Consider the following 16,660-nt stretch of genomic DNA (forward strand, 5'->3'; position numbering starts at 1 on the left):
ACGGGGGTAAACGCACCCTTTAAAAAAACAGAAATAACAGTAATGGAGAGCAAAGGATACGAAATTTTGACTGTGTAATAAAAAAGGGCCTATTCAACGTCGCCTAGAAACTATTGGGAAAGTGAAGATGGAATCGAACACCCCCAAAAAAATCGTCCATTTAGCAACACGACAGCACAATACAAACATACATCGCTCGTGCTGAGGGTGCGAGGGAGTTGTTGAGTTCCTTGTCCAAAAGCGGGAATTCAGTTTCCTGCCCTAGTACTGCAATTTGCACACTGCAAAACATCAAAACCGAAGGGTGCACGACAATCCACCCTCTTGCTTTGCTAACAAGTGAATCTCATCCTTGTGTCGGTATCCGAGGGATGCGTCTGTATGTGTTGCATGTGTGGTTGTATGTAAAAAAGGGTGCCAGATAAAAATGAGACATGCATTCATACGACTGATGATGCGCGGTGATTCAAAATGGCCTACAAAAATCCCCTTCCCGGGGTGCTGTGCAACACACTGGCGTGGGTGAAAATGGCGATACTGTTTCTCGGTCAAAATGGTGGACTAGTGGACACTTGCATGAACAGCGTGAGTTTTACTTTTTCCATCGAAAGATTATTGATTCCAAATTACTTCATAGCAGACGTGAATGCTGTTAAATAATCTGTTTGGATAGAAGGAGTCGCCCAGTAGTTACTATAATTTTGTCTTCCGTTAATGTAAATGTCTGTGTAAACTATAAATCACCTCACAAAAGGCACTAACAATAATCATGCCTAGTAATTCACTATAATTCATCATAACAAAACCGTTAATGTGCCAAATGTAATGGCCAAATAGTCCAATCTTCGTGATATATTTTAGCTTGCCCTCAATAAGGCATAAAAACGAACTAGACTGATTGCAATCCGACACCGTCATTTGTTCAGATTTTTTCATCTGGCGTGTTTAACTCATCGTTTACTTACTTCACTTTGCAGTCTCTAACCAAAGGTACACAAGCACACGCATAGCTAGTCCAAAACTGCATACGAACGCTACTCCCAAGCCCGCTCCCGTGAGGGATTGCAGTGAACAAGATTAATGGCCATGCAACGGGTGCATTTTTCGGCATGCCGTGTCCGTGTACGAACGCATAAGCGGAAAAAAGTCCTTGCGTTTCAATGGCATGCCACCGAAGAGTTTCGTTCCGGACAGGCAGGATGTGAAGTGGTAGACTTTTTTTCTCTATTCTCCTGTTCTCGTACTTTACGGTTTCTTTTTCGAACAGCACTAGCCTCAATTGGCGCATCCTTGGGGACCATTTTGTCAGTAAATCACGACTAATTAATTCCGGCCAGCATTGTCCATCCGGTGCGAGGCTGACGGTTTTGCTGTGTGTATCGTACCACGCGTAGCCAGCTACGGTGAAAAGTTGGAGAAAGATTTGTCTTTTTTTCTGGGTTCTGCTTGTGTGGAAATGTTCCTTCCGGCAGATGACAAACGCCCCCGGCAATGCTATGTGCGTCCTGCTGTCTATGAGGATACTTCCCTCGAGGGAGTCAGAAAAGCAAGGATGCAACCGTGAACGACGATCAGTACATTAACAAGCGGAAGGAATGCTATTACGACATGGGAAAAAAGCGATAAGAAGTAGAAGAAATCACTGAAACAGAGGAAGTAAATCGTCACGATACCATGGAAATCTGTAAGCGGTAGAAGAATAGAACTGGGAAAGAAATTAATCCGAACAGGTTATCACTAGGATTTATCTTCTTCTAATGCAAAGATTAAAGATTTTGATTTAATAATATTTTTAGTACTAAGCATTGTGCACAAGTCTTCTGCGTTCAAGAAAGGATTTTGTTTCTTATAGACCAACAATTTTGTTACGTTTTCTTTTCCAACACTCCAATTTAAGGGTGACCAACACTGCCACTCAACCGTTCCATCGGTTCATTACAAACCCCCATCGTAGTAAGCAATTTCCTCCATCTTGCTCAACATGGGCACGTTTCGATGTAAACAAACAATGAACACGACAAAACAGCAGCCTGTATCTACCGCCCAAAAAGCAAGACGCAGGGCATCTAATAAAGATACAAAAACAAGACGACAACCCCGAAATGAAACATGGCAGGAGGGTGAAAAAGAAGATTCCAATAACAAAAAAAACCAACACACATACACGCACACTTCCAGTGCCGTGAAGTCGATGTAGCGAAGAAATAAAATAAATCGCCTATAAGGCGATTTACTTTATGATTTCATGATTCGTGGCTCCCTGAGTGAAGAAGCAGCAAAGTAGCAATAATAAGCGAAACAGCCCGTATCATGTCTCGCTGTCCCGTTCGCTTCACGCTTACCATCCATCGTTTGGGGCTTTAAGCGAGATGCAATGGAGACGCCTGGTCGTTCACTCAAACACGTGCTCCCTGGGTGGGGCTGTCTCTTTCACACGCTGCTGTTTTTCGAAGCGTCATCGAATACTTCCGCATCTGGGGTTGTTGGGTGGAAAAGCCGGATAAGCTGCACGTGAAATGATCCTACCCGGCCGGGCAGGTAACGGTGCGTACGTAAGACGATGAAATAAATTTAATTTCATTTAATTTGTCCCGTCTACCGGTCGATGCCGGGAGGGATGGATGATATGATGCTTTTATGGACGGGCTAGACTGGGAGTTCGATACATGTGTTGCTATGGAGATGGAACAGATTTTCGGATGAGCTGGCTGACGATCGGTCACGTGCTTATCAACCGTAGAAGATTTGTATTTGGGATAAAACAAATATTGCTTTAGAAACTTTTATATTATCAAAATTATATAAAAGACAAATCACGCGTTTCGATGCGAGGTGATAAAAATTTGTGAACAAATCCATGCCGAGAAATTGTACCCTTAAAGTTGGCCGAGTAAAATCGACCTTTTTTTATTGCAAATCGCTTCGATGATGGTGATGCTGACGATAATGATCACCCGATGACGATGACGTGCTTTGGGACGGCCATTCTAGCAATCATATTGATTTGTTCCTCTGCTCCATTCGCTTGTTACGGTTGTTGTTGTTTTATTCCTTTATGCACGGGTTCGATTGTTAAAGCTGCTCGTTTCTGGACATTTGTTTCATTCCGGAAAAAGGGAACAAGGAAGGTCTGTTGAAAATGGCCAGGTTCCCTAAGCAAAAAACAAAAACGAGAAGGATGTGGCAGCGGAGGATCGAAGCGTTAAAAAAGGTCAAGATTTAAAGCCATAAAACTGTAGGAAACAAAAGATTTCAACCGTTTCTTACGATGGGGACGGGATTTGGTGGCCCCTTTTGTTCGCCCGCGTAGCGTTCCACCCGCCGGAACACTTGTTCGGTGGTGTTGGTGCGCTGTTGTTGTTTGATTTTATTTGCTGATCCTTGCGTTTCATTCTATCTTCTCCCTTCCCACCTGGTTTGTTGATGCGTTGTGCGTAATGCCCAGAAATGTGCGTTTTACTGCCCAACCGTCTGACTGGAATCGCGTTCGTCCATTTTATGGTTGTGTTTTTTTTTTGTTTCTATTTGAGCAGCAATGTATCTGATACATGTATGTATTTGTAGCATTTGTGTACGTTTTCCACATTGGCCAAAAGTGGGGGGGATAAATGATGGAAAAACAGGGAACGATAACGATGAAGGTGGAACAAGAGCACAAAACCTACTGGTAGAAATGGGAGTAAGTGTGTAAGAAAGCACGCCATCACCATCATCTTCGCTGTGGACAACGGCCAAAGAAAACTTCCTCCCCCACTCCCGAATTGCCCGAAGGCCTGTGCGACAGTGCGTGACTTTTTCACCCTTTTTTTTGTGCGTGAGTGTGTGTGGTTGTTTGTTTTTTTAGTGTTGGAAAAAGGGCTGCGTGCCCGCGGCACGTTAGTTTCTGCCATTTGCCATCACTTTTGCTGTTTCTTTGGACTACCGAAAGATAAATACAATCAGGCATAGAGGAACGAAATGTTTGCGTTGCTTCATTGAAGGACTTTACGGTACTAGGATGGAAAGGCTTTAATTTTCTTTCCTGGAATTGAATGTATTCATCCCGAATCCCGTGAAATGATGTTAAAATTCTTAATGCGTGTATGTATTAGAGAAATGATTTTTAAGAGCTTGGAGTCTTGATTTCGTAACTAAACAATGTGAGATTGAATCCTTTTGAAATTTAATAAGGGAACTCTACAAACTTCTATTACTTCCATTGTTCAAGTTGTATAACAATTAAATGAAATTATTTAAATATTTTATTAGAATATCTTTACAATCTTACAACACTTAATATAACATTTACCAAACGTGGCATCATACAAACAATTGAACTCATTTAGCTCATTTATCTTCACTCTTGAATGTCTAATCATCATCATACTTTAATCAACTTCATCTTTCAAGCCTCCTGCGTACCTTGGCTAGGACATGTTTGAAGAATTTTTCAACAAACACATTAACATGACGAGAGAAGTGTTGAAGACAAAAGGTAGACGCTAATAAACGCCAGGCGAAAGTAATACTCCAACAACCGGTACTCATCATGCCTGGTTGAGGTGGAAACACACAACAACGATAATACGAACGACGGCAGCAAAACATTACACTTCATCTAATAAAAACTAACGACAAGACTTCCGTGCTGCTAGCCTGCGAAATTTGGGCTACGCAAAACAAAACTGTCGCCGAGCGAAAGAAAACTTTACATGACGTAAGGCACGGTACGCATGTACGGAAGGTTTTATAAACCATCGTTAGAAGGGTAATGAAGCTCGGAAACATGCGACGGAACACAACTCGACCGGAATCATGGCAGACATGTACAGTCTACTGAGTCACCCTCCTGAGTAGACGGAACGGTACGTGCGTGTCAAGAGTGAGGAAGTGCATCCGTTCGTCAGGACGCACCTTTCCCCCATCACGAACGGCCGGAAGTGTACGCATCCCGATGACAAACAACGCTCATCGGTATCAACTCCCATTCCGCCAAGACAGCTGTTCCAAGGTTTCCCGGCAGAAGGAATTGACGTCTTTGCAGCTTCTCGAGCGCGTCCATGTTTCTTGTTGCGTCGATGTTTGCGTAAGTTGCGTGAAGGACGCATCAGCACCGTAGTAGTGGTGGTGGTTCGCGTCGGTGTAAAGAACACGCCAACAGACCAACGCCGACGCTAAGGAAACCGATAAAAACAAACCATTTGCTACGGTCCCAAACTCCCAGCAGCATGGCACAAGGAAATCCCAACCAGTTTCCCTCCTGTCCCGTCCTGTCCTGTTCGCTCATCGATGTTTCTTCGGGTTGTAACAGGCGCTCAAATCGGTTCATCGCCTCGTGTCCCGCGAAGGAAGGAATGCCCTGTATCCTACCCGGCCAGGAGTTATGCTGAACGACCTTCTCAAACACACAGCCCCCGGCAGCAGGAAACGATTGTCGCTTATGGCGGTGTGAAGAAAATGCCGGCAATCGGGTTTTACTGAAATCGGCAAACCCAACAAACACGGACGAGCCCGAGACCGAGACAAAAAAGACTGAGGGAGGACGCAATGTTGCTTGTATTGGTTGTAACGGCCTACACATCTTTTACTGCTTCAGCATCAAATACCACCCCCAAGAATAAAAAAAAAATGAACACAACAGGAAAGGAAAAGTCAAGAACCATAACAAAGAATTTGCTGCCAGCGTGTTTCCTTCCTTTAGTTCGAGCTTTCTTTCGACACCTAAAAGAAGGTTCCGAGGAAGGAAATTGAAAGTGTGTGTATAGGGACAAAAATCTCAACCAATTTCACCCCTCGATACGAGGCCGTCTCTCTCAACCTGCTCCCCCTCCGCGTCCCCGTTTGATGGGCCCCGGGTTTTAATGGGGTGTCCAACGATGGCGATGAAGACGACTATTGTTTGGAATGGATATGCCTCTTTGCCGTCCAGTTTGATTGTGTTCTTGGTTGGGACTGGGGTTTTTTGGATAGTATTGGTGCGATCGGAACTGGCGAATTCGACGCACAATTCTACCCAACCCAACTTGTTTAATGGTTCGCCAACTTTAAGCACTTGGAACTAGAGGACATGATGTACGCAATCGCAATGATTACGAATTGAAATCAAGCACCTATTATTGCTATTTTTCCTATTGACTCTTGTCGATAATATGAACTATTTAGATCCTTTTTGAAGTCTGAAAAAAATGTTTCGTGTACTTCACGAATAGCATCTCATCATGGATTTAAATCAATGAACCGTCCTAAATTAAGGTTGATTTTCACAGTTCATTTCAATCATTCAAATTCATCCGTTTCCCAAGAAGCGCGCAACGATATGTATCATTATTGTTCAAGCTAGACTTTCTTCCTGTCTAGATAACAAAAGGGGGCAACAGCAACAGGAGCTAAGCACAGCAGATCCGAGTGCCATTTTTGGTGTTCTTACCAGCTCAACATCTTGACAACGCCAACACACGGCCAGGTTTCGGAAGGCAACCCGCGATAAGCGGATTATGGATGGAACAAAAACGACCCCACCCCCGAAAGAAAAAATCAAGAACTCACACTAGAAAAAGAATTATGTGAAACAGAAAGGCAAACACAAAAAATGGAGATTATATCTTCTTCCCAATCCAGTTGGCGCTGGTTTAAGATGGTCCACCGGGATGTGGGTGAGAAGGTTGACGAAACAACAGACCGAAAGTAAATTAGATTCATTGATAAGATTATGTGGCTAGTGAAACACGCCGAAGGAGTGGTTCGAGGGCACGTGCAATGCTTTGGTCGGGCACTATTGGTTTACAGAGGATTGCAGTTTTTTTTTTCTATGTGGCATTCATGAAGTTGTTTCATGATACTAACAGCGGTTAGGTTAAACAGTTGCGGTTGCTGTAGAGAATTATCTTTGGGAGGAAAAATCACGCCGAGAAGCCGTAATGAAAACCCCGGAAAAGCTGCATACAGTTGCTAGGAGTAATTGTTTTAGGTGGCTATCAGTAGATGGATATTGATGAGTACATTGCGCTACGTCTCCGTTCGAGAGCGATTATTTGGAAATTACTAATTAGGATAATTCATTAGAGCGCCTAAAAGGTATGCAATGTTACAATAATCATAAATGCCGAACAACAAGGATATTCTTCAATTCATACAAATATAAATTTCGGTCCACAGGACGCATCAATTACACATGTACAATTGAAACATTATTTTCCGATTGGGTTCGTTACTTTCACGACATATGTTGTGACTTATCCGAGAGGCGGTGTGTTGAACTCATCCGTCACGCCGCAACAACCTTTGTACGCACTCAGAGATCACTCAATTAATCAAACGCAAACAACCATGCGTGGAATGCACGCGGCAGTTTGACACTTTACAATCTGTCACGCTTCCGAATTCTTTCAATGCCTCAACATGGATGATAAAATGTCGGATTAAGGTAACTGAACCATACTATTCAGTGTGTAATAATTGTAGTGTCCACTTGAGCCGATGGAGTGGATTCGATAATTGAAACCACTTCAAATGCGTGAAACCAGTTTGCGGTCCAAGAGCTCACTTTACAAAACGGGTGAGCTACTGTGGGCTGAAAGGAATCGTTTACTTCCGCCAAACCGCCACAACCAGGAAGCAATAAGCTTGTCGTCAAGGCAACGCGTTCTCGCGCTGCGGTATTGTCAGAAGTGTCAAAACTGTTGCCTGCGGATGTGTTGACGTGTTGTCGACGGTGCCGTGAAAAACATGGGAAACATCCGCACAAACATCTGGCTGGGAACGACGAACGAACGAGTCTCGATGGTGCATGCTAGGAACTGCTTGCTACTGTAAAAGGACACCGCAATTTGTTCGCGAAGAATGGTCCCGTGGGATGGGAAAAGCGGGGTGAAAGGAAATGTTCGAGATGTTCGTGTCTTTGGAAGGAAGCACAAGTACATTTTTTCCGGGAAGTTTCCCTGGACAAATCTTCGAATCCTTCGTAGCGGAAGAGGCATCCGAATACAACAATTCGTAGTGTATATTCTTGCTGGCGCTTCTGTAACTGTACACTGAGTGGTGTAACTTTAAACAAACACTTACCCGAACACACAGGCTAATATGAAGCTACACCCGAAGATGAAATGAACAACGGGCACAATCTCTGGTTCACCTTTTGTGACCTCAGATGCCTGACCGGATGATATATGACACCCGGTTTTCAGGGAGCAAGGCAATCACGCTTCTCTTCATGATACACGTCATCCTTCCGCCCATCTGGTCATCTCGTACACAGGATACTCGGCCCAGATAACGACCCAGGCAGAAAAAAACCTAGACTGTACTCTACAAAAAGGCGTTTGAAATAAAACAGAAAACAATCATCTCGCTTACTGAACAAAAGCATTAACGTCATCGTAATAACAACAGTAAAAAAAAACGAGGAACAGATCATACACGGCTGAACATAAAACAACAAACATACATCCATCCATCGTTGCCAGCAGTACCCCTAGTCTGTCACCTAGTGGAAAGGTTTTTTAATGTCCTCTTTCTCTCGCTCTTTTTTATGTGCTCCGTGTGCCCTTTTAATGAAGCATTCGGCGCTGCATAAAAAGAAGGGGAAATAGAACTTCCAAACAAACGCACTCCGAAGCGGAACATCAGTTCTCAATTATCCGAACTATCATCCTGTGTTACGTTAAACCGAAAAACCAAACTAAATCGGATGTAAACTCAAACACTCAAAGAACTCCCCGTTGCAGTTTTGCTATCCTCTAGTCAGCACGGCATCAAAAGCCTTGTTGAATTGTTGCCATTCTGTACTAAAATTATGCTCTTCATTGTCACAATTAAAATGGTACCAAAAGGATATGATCCACTCTCTCTTCCACACGCGTTCGGCTAATGAAACGATTGGATTCCTTCTCGTTACGAGGCATTAACCGCTGTAAGTTTGTTTTTGCTTTTCAATCTGCACGTACAACGGGTTGGATTTGTTGAACCCGCCTTCAAATGCTTTGATGTCGCAGCAAAAAAAAACATGCTGTTTGACATTTAAATTGAAAGGATTAACGCTTTGTTTTGTGCGTGTCCTTCCGCATGGGTGTTCCCTCAAAACGGGGAAAGCGAAAGACAGGGAGTTGGGAACGATTATGGTGGATTTGTGTTGTTAATAGAATCAATGATTTCTCGACTAAAGGATACCATCCTTTTTAAACTAATGTACCATAACTAATCCATAAGCTAACAGCTCACGATGTCGCCAATGTCGATAGTTTACTTCATATGCTTTAGTTCATGAGTAGTAAAACTATGAGGTTTTCAGTACACAATTTAAAATAGAATATGTTGTTGTTAAACTTTTCCAAAATATTTTCAAAATTGTCAAGCATTGTTGTAATTTCTTCATGCTTCAACTTAATTAGTAAAACCCAGAAGTACCCCCAAGTACGTTTCAATGTTACTTAATTTAATTAACACAAACAGTCAACATTTCTGGAGACACTTAAGAGCTATTTGGCTAAAATGTTTACAATCATGCCCATTATATCTTCAAGAATAAAAACACTGCAACGCAACCACCAAACAACTCTTCAAAATATAAACTTGTGGTTAGATTGTACCACATGGTCAGGTTTTTCTCGTCACTCACTTGTCTTTCTTCAAAAGTGTACTTCATCCCGACCTTGCCATCCATCCAGCTCAGTTACAATGCTCGTACTCATCGCTATATCCACACCAACACGAACAAACTCCAGCTGATGCCGGTTCTTCCCTCCCGGCAAAGGAAGGTGACACCCGCAGGCACCTAAAATCGTAACAGATTTTTCAACAGCGTACAAGTGTCAGTAATTGATTAGCCGACCCGAACGGGCTACCGAAAGCAGTAAACATTTCGCCCACCGGTTCCAACCAAGATGCATCCGAAGTCCTGGTGCGATCGTGCGCCGGCGAAACGATGATGGATGGATGAATGATTCGGTGCAATATCAAACACGAAAACCTGGGTTGCTTTTTCTCGGACCTAGCGTACTCACCCTAGAAGTCGTGAACACCCACCCCAAAAACCGGTGGCACATTTATCATTCGCCATTTGCCTCGATCCCATTGTAAATAACCAACTCAATTACAATTCCTTTGTAAATATTTTATTACTGCTGTACTGTTTTCCTTTATTAATAACTTCTGGTTTGGTTCGAGTGCGAGTGCCCACGAACGGAAGCCATTGGGAAGGAAAAGGTCTAATAGCTAAAACTAAAAACCGATATCGGAAGCCGCTGCACTCGAGTACCGATGCTCGTCGGCGCATTACGTTTTGGAAAGGGAACTCTATTCCGCGAGCTTCCGAGGGGTGTCAAGGGTCGATCCTGTGCAGGGAGACTCCCTCTCGGTAAACTGAGCAGGGATGAAATACGGATACCGATCGCCGGTGGCTACCCGCTGAGTGTCTATTTAATATGTGATTTGCCCATTGGCAAACATCTGTCGAACTTTTTGCGCTAGGTTAGGCACGTGGTCCAGTTTTTTTTTTGTCTTCACCGCACAACCCATACCGAGCGCAGATTTGGAAAGGGGGAATTGCGATATGGTTGCTTCTTTCTAGGTCCCAGTCGGCAGGCGTTTCGACATTCTACCGAGGGCACAAACAGTGGCGTGTGAGCATTTTGCACTAAGTATACACTTGTTTCGCTAAATGCTGGATCGACTCCCCGTCGATTTTGTTTGTCGGAAATGATCCTCCTTCCGTAGGGATGCTAATTTTTACTTGCCTTCCGTGTCGCTGTTACAGCGGCAACCACCCGCAGCTAATAGGGCAGGTATCAGATTTCGTGAGATCTTGTGGGCACTTCTATCTGTCTGGACGTACCGCTACTTGAGGGCAGATGAGCTGAAGTGGATGAAGCATGAATAGATCCGGTAAACATTGTTCATCTGTTGTGGATTTGGTTGGGTAGCGTTTGGATTAGGTTACCACCGATATATCTCTTCCCATTCACCAACAACTGGTACTGGAAATGAGGTTCAACAACATCAAATGTGAGGGTAAATGAAATCACAAAAAAAAGATATTCATTTGGAGTGTCTGTAGATTTGGTGAATAAATTAATTGCTTTACTACTAAGAGTTGGGCATCGAGTTCATAAGTAAAAACAGACACTCACTCGTACCTTTTTGTGTGTTGTGCATAATTAGGTAAACCATAACTTATCGCAAACCTTTTCTCTTCTTCATATGCAAATATGCTAGATGCGCATAACCTCTGTCTCTCTAATGTTGACACAATACGAAGGGCGCAACAGTGCGACAGGATTTATCGCACATCCCGGTGTGACAAATTGCAGCGAAACAATTCTAAATCGCTTCCAGCTTTTTCCGTATCTGAACTGTATACCCAATAAAGATCCGTTTTTTTTTTCGAACTGAATCTTGTGTCACTTACAACTCAATTCGAATACATTGAGCCCTATGCTGAACATATCCGTGATGACTTCTCCAACCGATGCCGGGTTTATGTTAATTACGACTCGCCCGGGCACCGTGCGTACGTAATAAATAAACCGGCCCAAGCAATTATCAACACACACACACCGTCGAACAGTTCCGGATCTTTTTTTCCGGGTGCGTTTGGTATCGCTGCGATCTTTACAACGGTCGCAGCAAACGAGCTGAAAAGGAAGCGTCCATAAATTAGGACCCCGGTAGACGACCGGTAGACACACTTCAAGATCAAGACGAGAGAGTGTGTATGTGTGATTTGTGTAGAACACGCGAATACCCGACACGAGAGTGTACAAACATGCCGCTTCTGGTGCGGGACAGTGCCAGAGGGACGAAAAGACAAGGACCCATTGTAGAAGTTCCCCTCGGGACACTTCCTTCTCACCTTCCAGTGGGACGGTTTAAAGTGTGAACAACCAAATAAACCGTATTTATTGCATCATCGTTTCCACCATCCCAAGGCGATGGTTAAAGTCCCGATGGCTGTCGGTATGGCCTGCTTGGTACGAACTGTTGTACAACAAGTTGTTTAATGGATCAACGGATTTTTGGCTCCCTTTTGAAGTAGAGTAATTTAAAGGTTTTAAGCCGTGGTGAACAACTCTCCGGAGAGCGAAGAGAAATTCAAGGGTACAGTGTACGGGAACTTGAAACGGCACGACCAGAAGCGTTCCAAAAGTGCGTTCAAAATGTCCTCCCCGGGGGTGTGTTTGTACGAAGCTTCTAGCCAGCATTTCCCAAGAGGTTCCATTCCACTATTAAAGTTACCACGGCAACACACGTGCAAAGTGTTGCTGACTAGATCATCTTCACCGAAAACAATCTGTTCGACCTGTCGTAAACGTCTGCCCTTTTGATCGGTTAACCCACGCGCGATGGTTAGAACCGAGTACGATCACATTTATTGCTCCTTTATGAGCTCCACTAAATAGAAGCAGCACCCCTTTTGGAATTTTTTCGGTGTTTTGCTAATGAGTGCCCATCTGGGGGTTTTAAAAATGTGACATTTACCCAGCTGTCGCGGCCTGCTCAGAGGGAACAAATGCATTACGAAACTATTTCTAACCGCCCGCTTTTCTCTTATCTTTGCAGATTTTTCCTTAAGTTTTTCCTCAAGTGCAACCAAAACTGTCTGAAGAATGCGGGCAACCCACGGGACATGCGACGATTTCAAGTGAGTATTAATCACCAACCTTACACACACACTGTTGGACGCTGGCTTGGCTGGACTTGCTGGAATGAAGGTGTAATAGTTAGGGGCAGCAAAGCAGCAATCGTTATAGAAATCGTCTTAATATTACCAATTAGATTTTGCAATACAAAGCCAAATCTTGATGTTAATTGAACAGGGACAATAGGAAACAAATGGCGTTAATGACATTCAAACAGACCGAACTGCTGAGCTTTTTTTCTGCTCCCTCGGACTCCTCTGGGGAATATTCCATCACTTTTCTCCTGTCTGATCCCGGTGTCCATGTGTTCCACCGTCAGTCACTGCAAGGTATATAAATCTTCCCAAAGACGGATGATGATGGGGAAATTTGTAAAGACACTGGCAAAGTGCTAAGAATAGAGCACCAATGCACGGTGCGCCCAAAGAACCGACCCAAAGCAACAGCAAACAAGCATGTAGCTAAACGAAAGAAGATAAAATTAAGCTGATGATCAGGAATGAGGTCCGTTGCGTTGCAACTTCCAAACGTCACCGCCTACTTTACGAGCAGTGAAGAGAAATGGGAGAAGGAAAAAAACCTTTTTAGCCTATCCAAAGCAAAATCGGTCTTCTCCATCTTTTCTTCTCCTTTCTCTTTTACATGTCCGTGGGCATGTTTACATTTGCTTTATTCTCTTAAGTTCTCTTTAAATTTCATTTCTACTTTACTTGAATCGTTCTTATTACAATGCTCGTTTATGTTTCAACACTTTACCTAAAGTCTCATTTAGTTATACCATCTAGAATTACATTTTGTGAAAAAAGTGCAGTTTATTCAGTATTAGGAGCTAGCTCGTGGACGTTCATAGATAGTTCCACCTAACCGGAAAGCCAGTCGCCTCGCTAATCTTTTAATGCAATTAATTATATTCTTTTTGTTTCTCTCTCTCTCCCTCTCTTCCCATGCCCCCATGGCCTCACCTTCAAATCACAAATCCCGCCAAACTTCCTCTTCCCTCTCGTTCCACCCCTTTTCCATCCCCTTCAACGTAAATCTGAAATCCCCCCATGGCACCCTCCAATTACCCATATATTGCAGGTAGTGATAGCGACCCAGGTGGCCGTGGACGGGCCGCTGCTGGCCATCTCGGACAACATGTTCGTCCACAACAACAGCAAGCACGGGCGCCGGGCAAAGCGGCTCGATCCCGAAGGTACAGCCAATTCTCCGTTGGCAATGTCGGGCCACCATCTGGCCCCGGACAGTACGTACGACGGTCGGTTTCAAAATTTATTTCTTCAAAACAAATTCAAACCCATTTTTCCTCCCAAGCTCCCATTCATTGTCGTGTATTGTTGCATTATTTGCATTTGCCTTTTGTTTTTGTTCATCTACTTGTGATATTTCTTACGTTTATTTTTATATTTGTATTACTTTCCATTCATTTACGCAATGTTTTATTGTGTAGTAAAGTGTTGTAAAGTTGTGTAACATTCCTCTTATACTTTCTTCCCAACGTTATCTCCTTTCTTCACACTGATCTAATTGGCCTCACTATTTCTTTCCGACGATAAACTGCATGCATCAATGAAGGCAATTGGCCTCGCTTCAACGGAACGTGGCCAACTGCCTTCAATAAACGAAGCATTAGCAAAACTCTCGGAAGAACTCGCTCTTTGCGGACGCGTCGTTCGTACTATGGAAACGGAACGGAACTGCTCAACAAGACCTAGCTCACCGTGCACAAACTCACCCGATTGCGATTGCAGGGCGATTCATTTCCGGCTTAATCGTTATCGTAAATTGTACACCGATGAAGTAACTGCCGCCATAAATCAAATCACCTTTTTTTCGGGCACGTGGAACTCCACCGTTTGGAACTCCACCGGAAGTGCATTCAAATGATGCATCTCAAGCGTAAAAGAGTTATACCGTGCGGGTGTGAAATGAAGCGAGGATTGTTTTTTGTGCGTGTGTGTGTGTGCTGGTGTGCACTAGTTTCCCCATATCACAAAGAAGTCAATTCCAGCAGCAGAAAGGAAATGGAAGGAAGCTCTAGGAAGAATCGTACGAGTTGATTGAGTTTCAAGCTCACCTTCCAATCTGGGACTTCCAACCATGCACGGTGTGGGTTTTAATAAATTCATTGCTGCCGTTTCATACGTACGAGCCACTTCCTTTTCCCGGTCACGATACGACCAGCTGGATCTAATTTCGATTCGAAATTCGGTACGCTAATGAATGAACTCCTGTGTGAGCGTTGCCGAGGTTTGCCACGGTTTTGACAAATTGCAATTTCCATCCACACGCCGCTGGATATGACATTGTTCGTGTAGGACCGGAATTCTATTAAATTTCCATTTCTCATCATGTTGTGGACAATCTCATCTATCGAGATCCATCCCAACACGTGTGCGGCTGCGATGCTGTTAGATTTCGTGCTCAACATGTAGTTCAGAATTTTTTGTCCTCTTTCAATGGAGTTCAAAATGGTCGTCCAATGGTCGCCATCGCGGGAGCTGAGACTAGTTGAAGTTGACTTTCCCTACCGTTTCCAGCACGGCCCGCATGGACAAACCATCGTGCGATGATGAACCTTCGTAGCGCAACAATTAATGTGTCCGGTGTGTTCGGTCCCATTGCAGGCATCTATCCACCGCTTCCAATGGCTACACCTTGCATCAAAGCCATCTCACCGAGCGAAGGCTGGACTACGGGTGGAGCTCAGGTTATTATCGTTGGTGATAATTTCTTCGACGGATTACAAGTTGTCTTCGGCACTATGCTCGTGTGGAGTGAGGTAAGCGTTCGCGGAGTTGTTCGCATGCAGTGGACCTATCACTATACATGAACACGCATTATTCCACACAGCTGATCACATCGCATGCGATTCGTGTCCAAACGCCACCCCGACACATACCCGGAGTCGTCGAGGTAACTCTGTCGTATAAAAGTAAACAGTTCTGCAAAGGATCACCGGGACGGTTCGTTTATGTCTGTAAGTATGGCAAATGTCTGCAACCATACAAACAACCACTAGACCTCAAACTTCCATTTCTACACAGCACTGAGCGAACCGACGATCGATTACGGTTTTCAACGGCTGCAGAAGCTAATTCCGCGCCATCCCGGAGATCCGGAGAAGCTGCCCAAGGAGATCATTCTAAAGCGAGCGGCAGATCTGGCGGAAGCACTTTACTCGATGCCACGTTCACCGAACGGGACGTCCGGATTCAATTCGTACAGTGGGCAGCTTGCCGTCAGTGTGCAGGATGGCACTGGCCAGTGGACTGAAGGTAGTATACATGAGTTAGAATTTTCTGTGGGGAAGTATGCTGAACAATTCCTTTCCCGCCTCCAGATGAGTATACACGAGCCCAAAGTAGTAGCGTAAGTCCACGAGGCGGATACTGCAGTAGCGCTTCGACACCCCATTCGTCCGGCGGTGGATCGTACGGTAGCAGCAATGGGTACGCAACCGCACCCAACATGACCGGTCTATCATCATCACCTGCGAGCGTCTTCAACTCCTCCACAAGTACGTGGCACACGCTCCCGATCGGTTCTGTAGCGCCTTGACTGACCAACTGACTGACGTTTCAATTGCAGGAATCAATGGGCTGATGAGTGGTGGCAGTGGCTTTAGTCCGTACTCGATGACGACCTGCGCCTCACAGGGCTACACGCCGAGTCCGTTGGCCGCAACGACCACATCCAAATGAGCGCTCACACCGGGGGTAGCGATCGCCGGCATTGAGCCTCCGGTGGAATCCTGTTAAATAGTTTTCGGGAGATTATTTTGTACAAAAAGAAAAATGGCGGGAAACATGGTTTTGTCTTCAGTACTCTGCTCTGTAGAGCGGTTTATAATCTCGACTCTAGTGCGCGAACAAAGCGCGGGCGACTAGCACGACACTAAAACCACTAGCTGTATGAAACGGTTTATTTCTTTTATATAAACATTTTTATTTAATGTGCAATAACCGACAAACACGCGCAGCATTATACACTTGGTACCAAAACGAAACTGGAGGCAAGGTAGCAAAAAGTACGTGCTAAGGTCTTTC

General features: G+C 44.3%; 1 protein-coding gene across 1 annotated transcript in view; it reads left to right on the forward strand.

The window, feature by feature from the left end:
• The window catches only part of LOC128710098 (transcription factor collier), a 45,689-nt gene extending 29,374 nt beyond the window's left edge, over positions 1-16,315 (forward strand). Inside the window, exons 7-13 of the mRNA XM_053805137.1 lie at positions 12,532-12,613; positions 13,692-13,869; positions 15,239-15,393; positions 15,465-15,591; positions 15,659-15,889; positions 15,955-16,131; positions 16,203-16,315. Of these exons, the coding sequence (XP_053661112.1) occupies positions 12,532-12,613; positions 13,692-13,869; positions 15,239-15,393; positions 15,465-15,591; positions 15,659-15,889; positions 15,955-16,131; positions 16,203-16,315 (1,063 nt within the window). The remainder of the gene's footprint in view (positions 1-12,531; positions 12,614-13,691; positions 13,870-15,238; positions 15,394-15,464; positions 15,592-15,658; positions 15,890-15,954; positions 16,132-16,202) is intronic.
• The last annotated feature ends 345 nt before the right edge of the window (positions 16,316-16,660 follow it).

Source organism: Anopheles marshallii, chromosome 2 (genome assembly GCF_943734725.1).
Source record: "Anopheles marshallii chromosome 2, idAnoMarsDA_429_01, whole genome shotgun sequence".
NCBI classification, from domain to species: domain Eukaryota; kingdom Metazoa; phylum Arthropoda; class Insecta; order Diptera; family Culicidae; genus Anopheles; species Anopheles marshallii.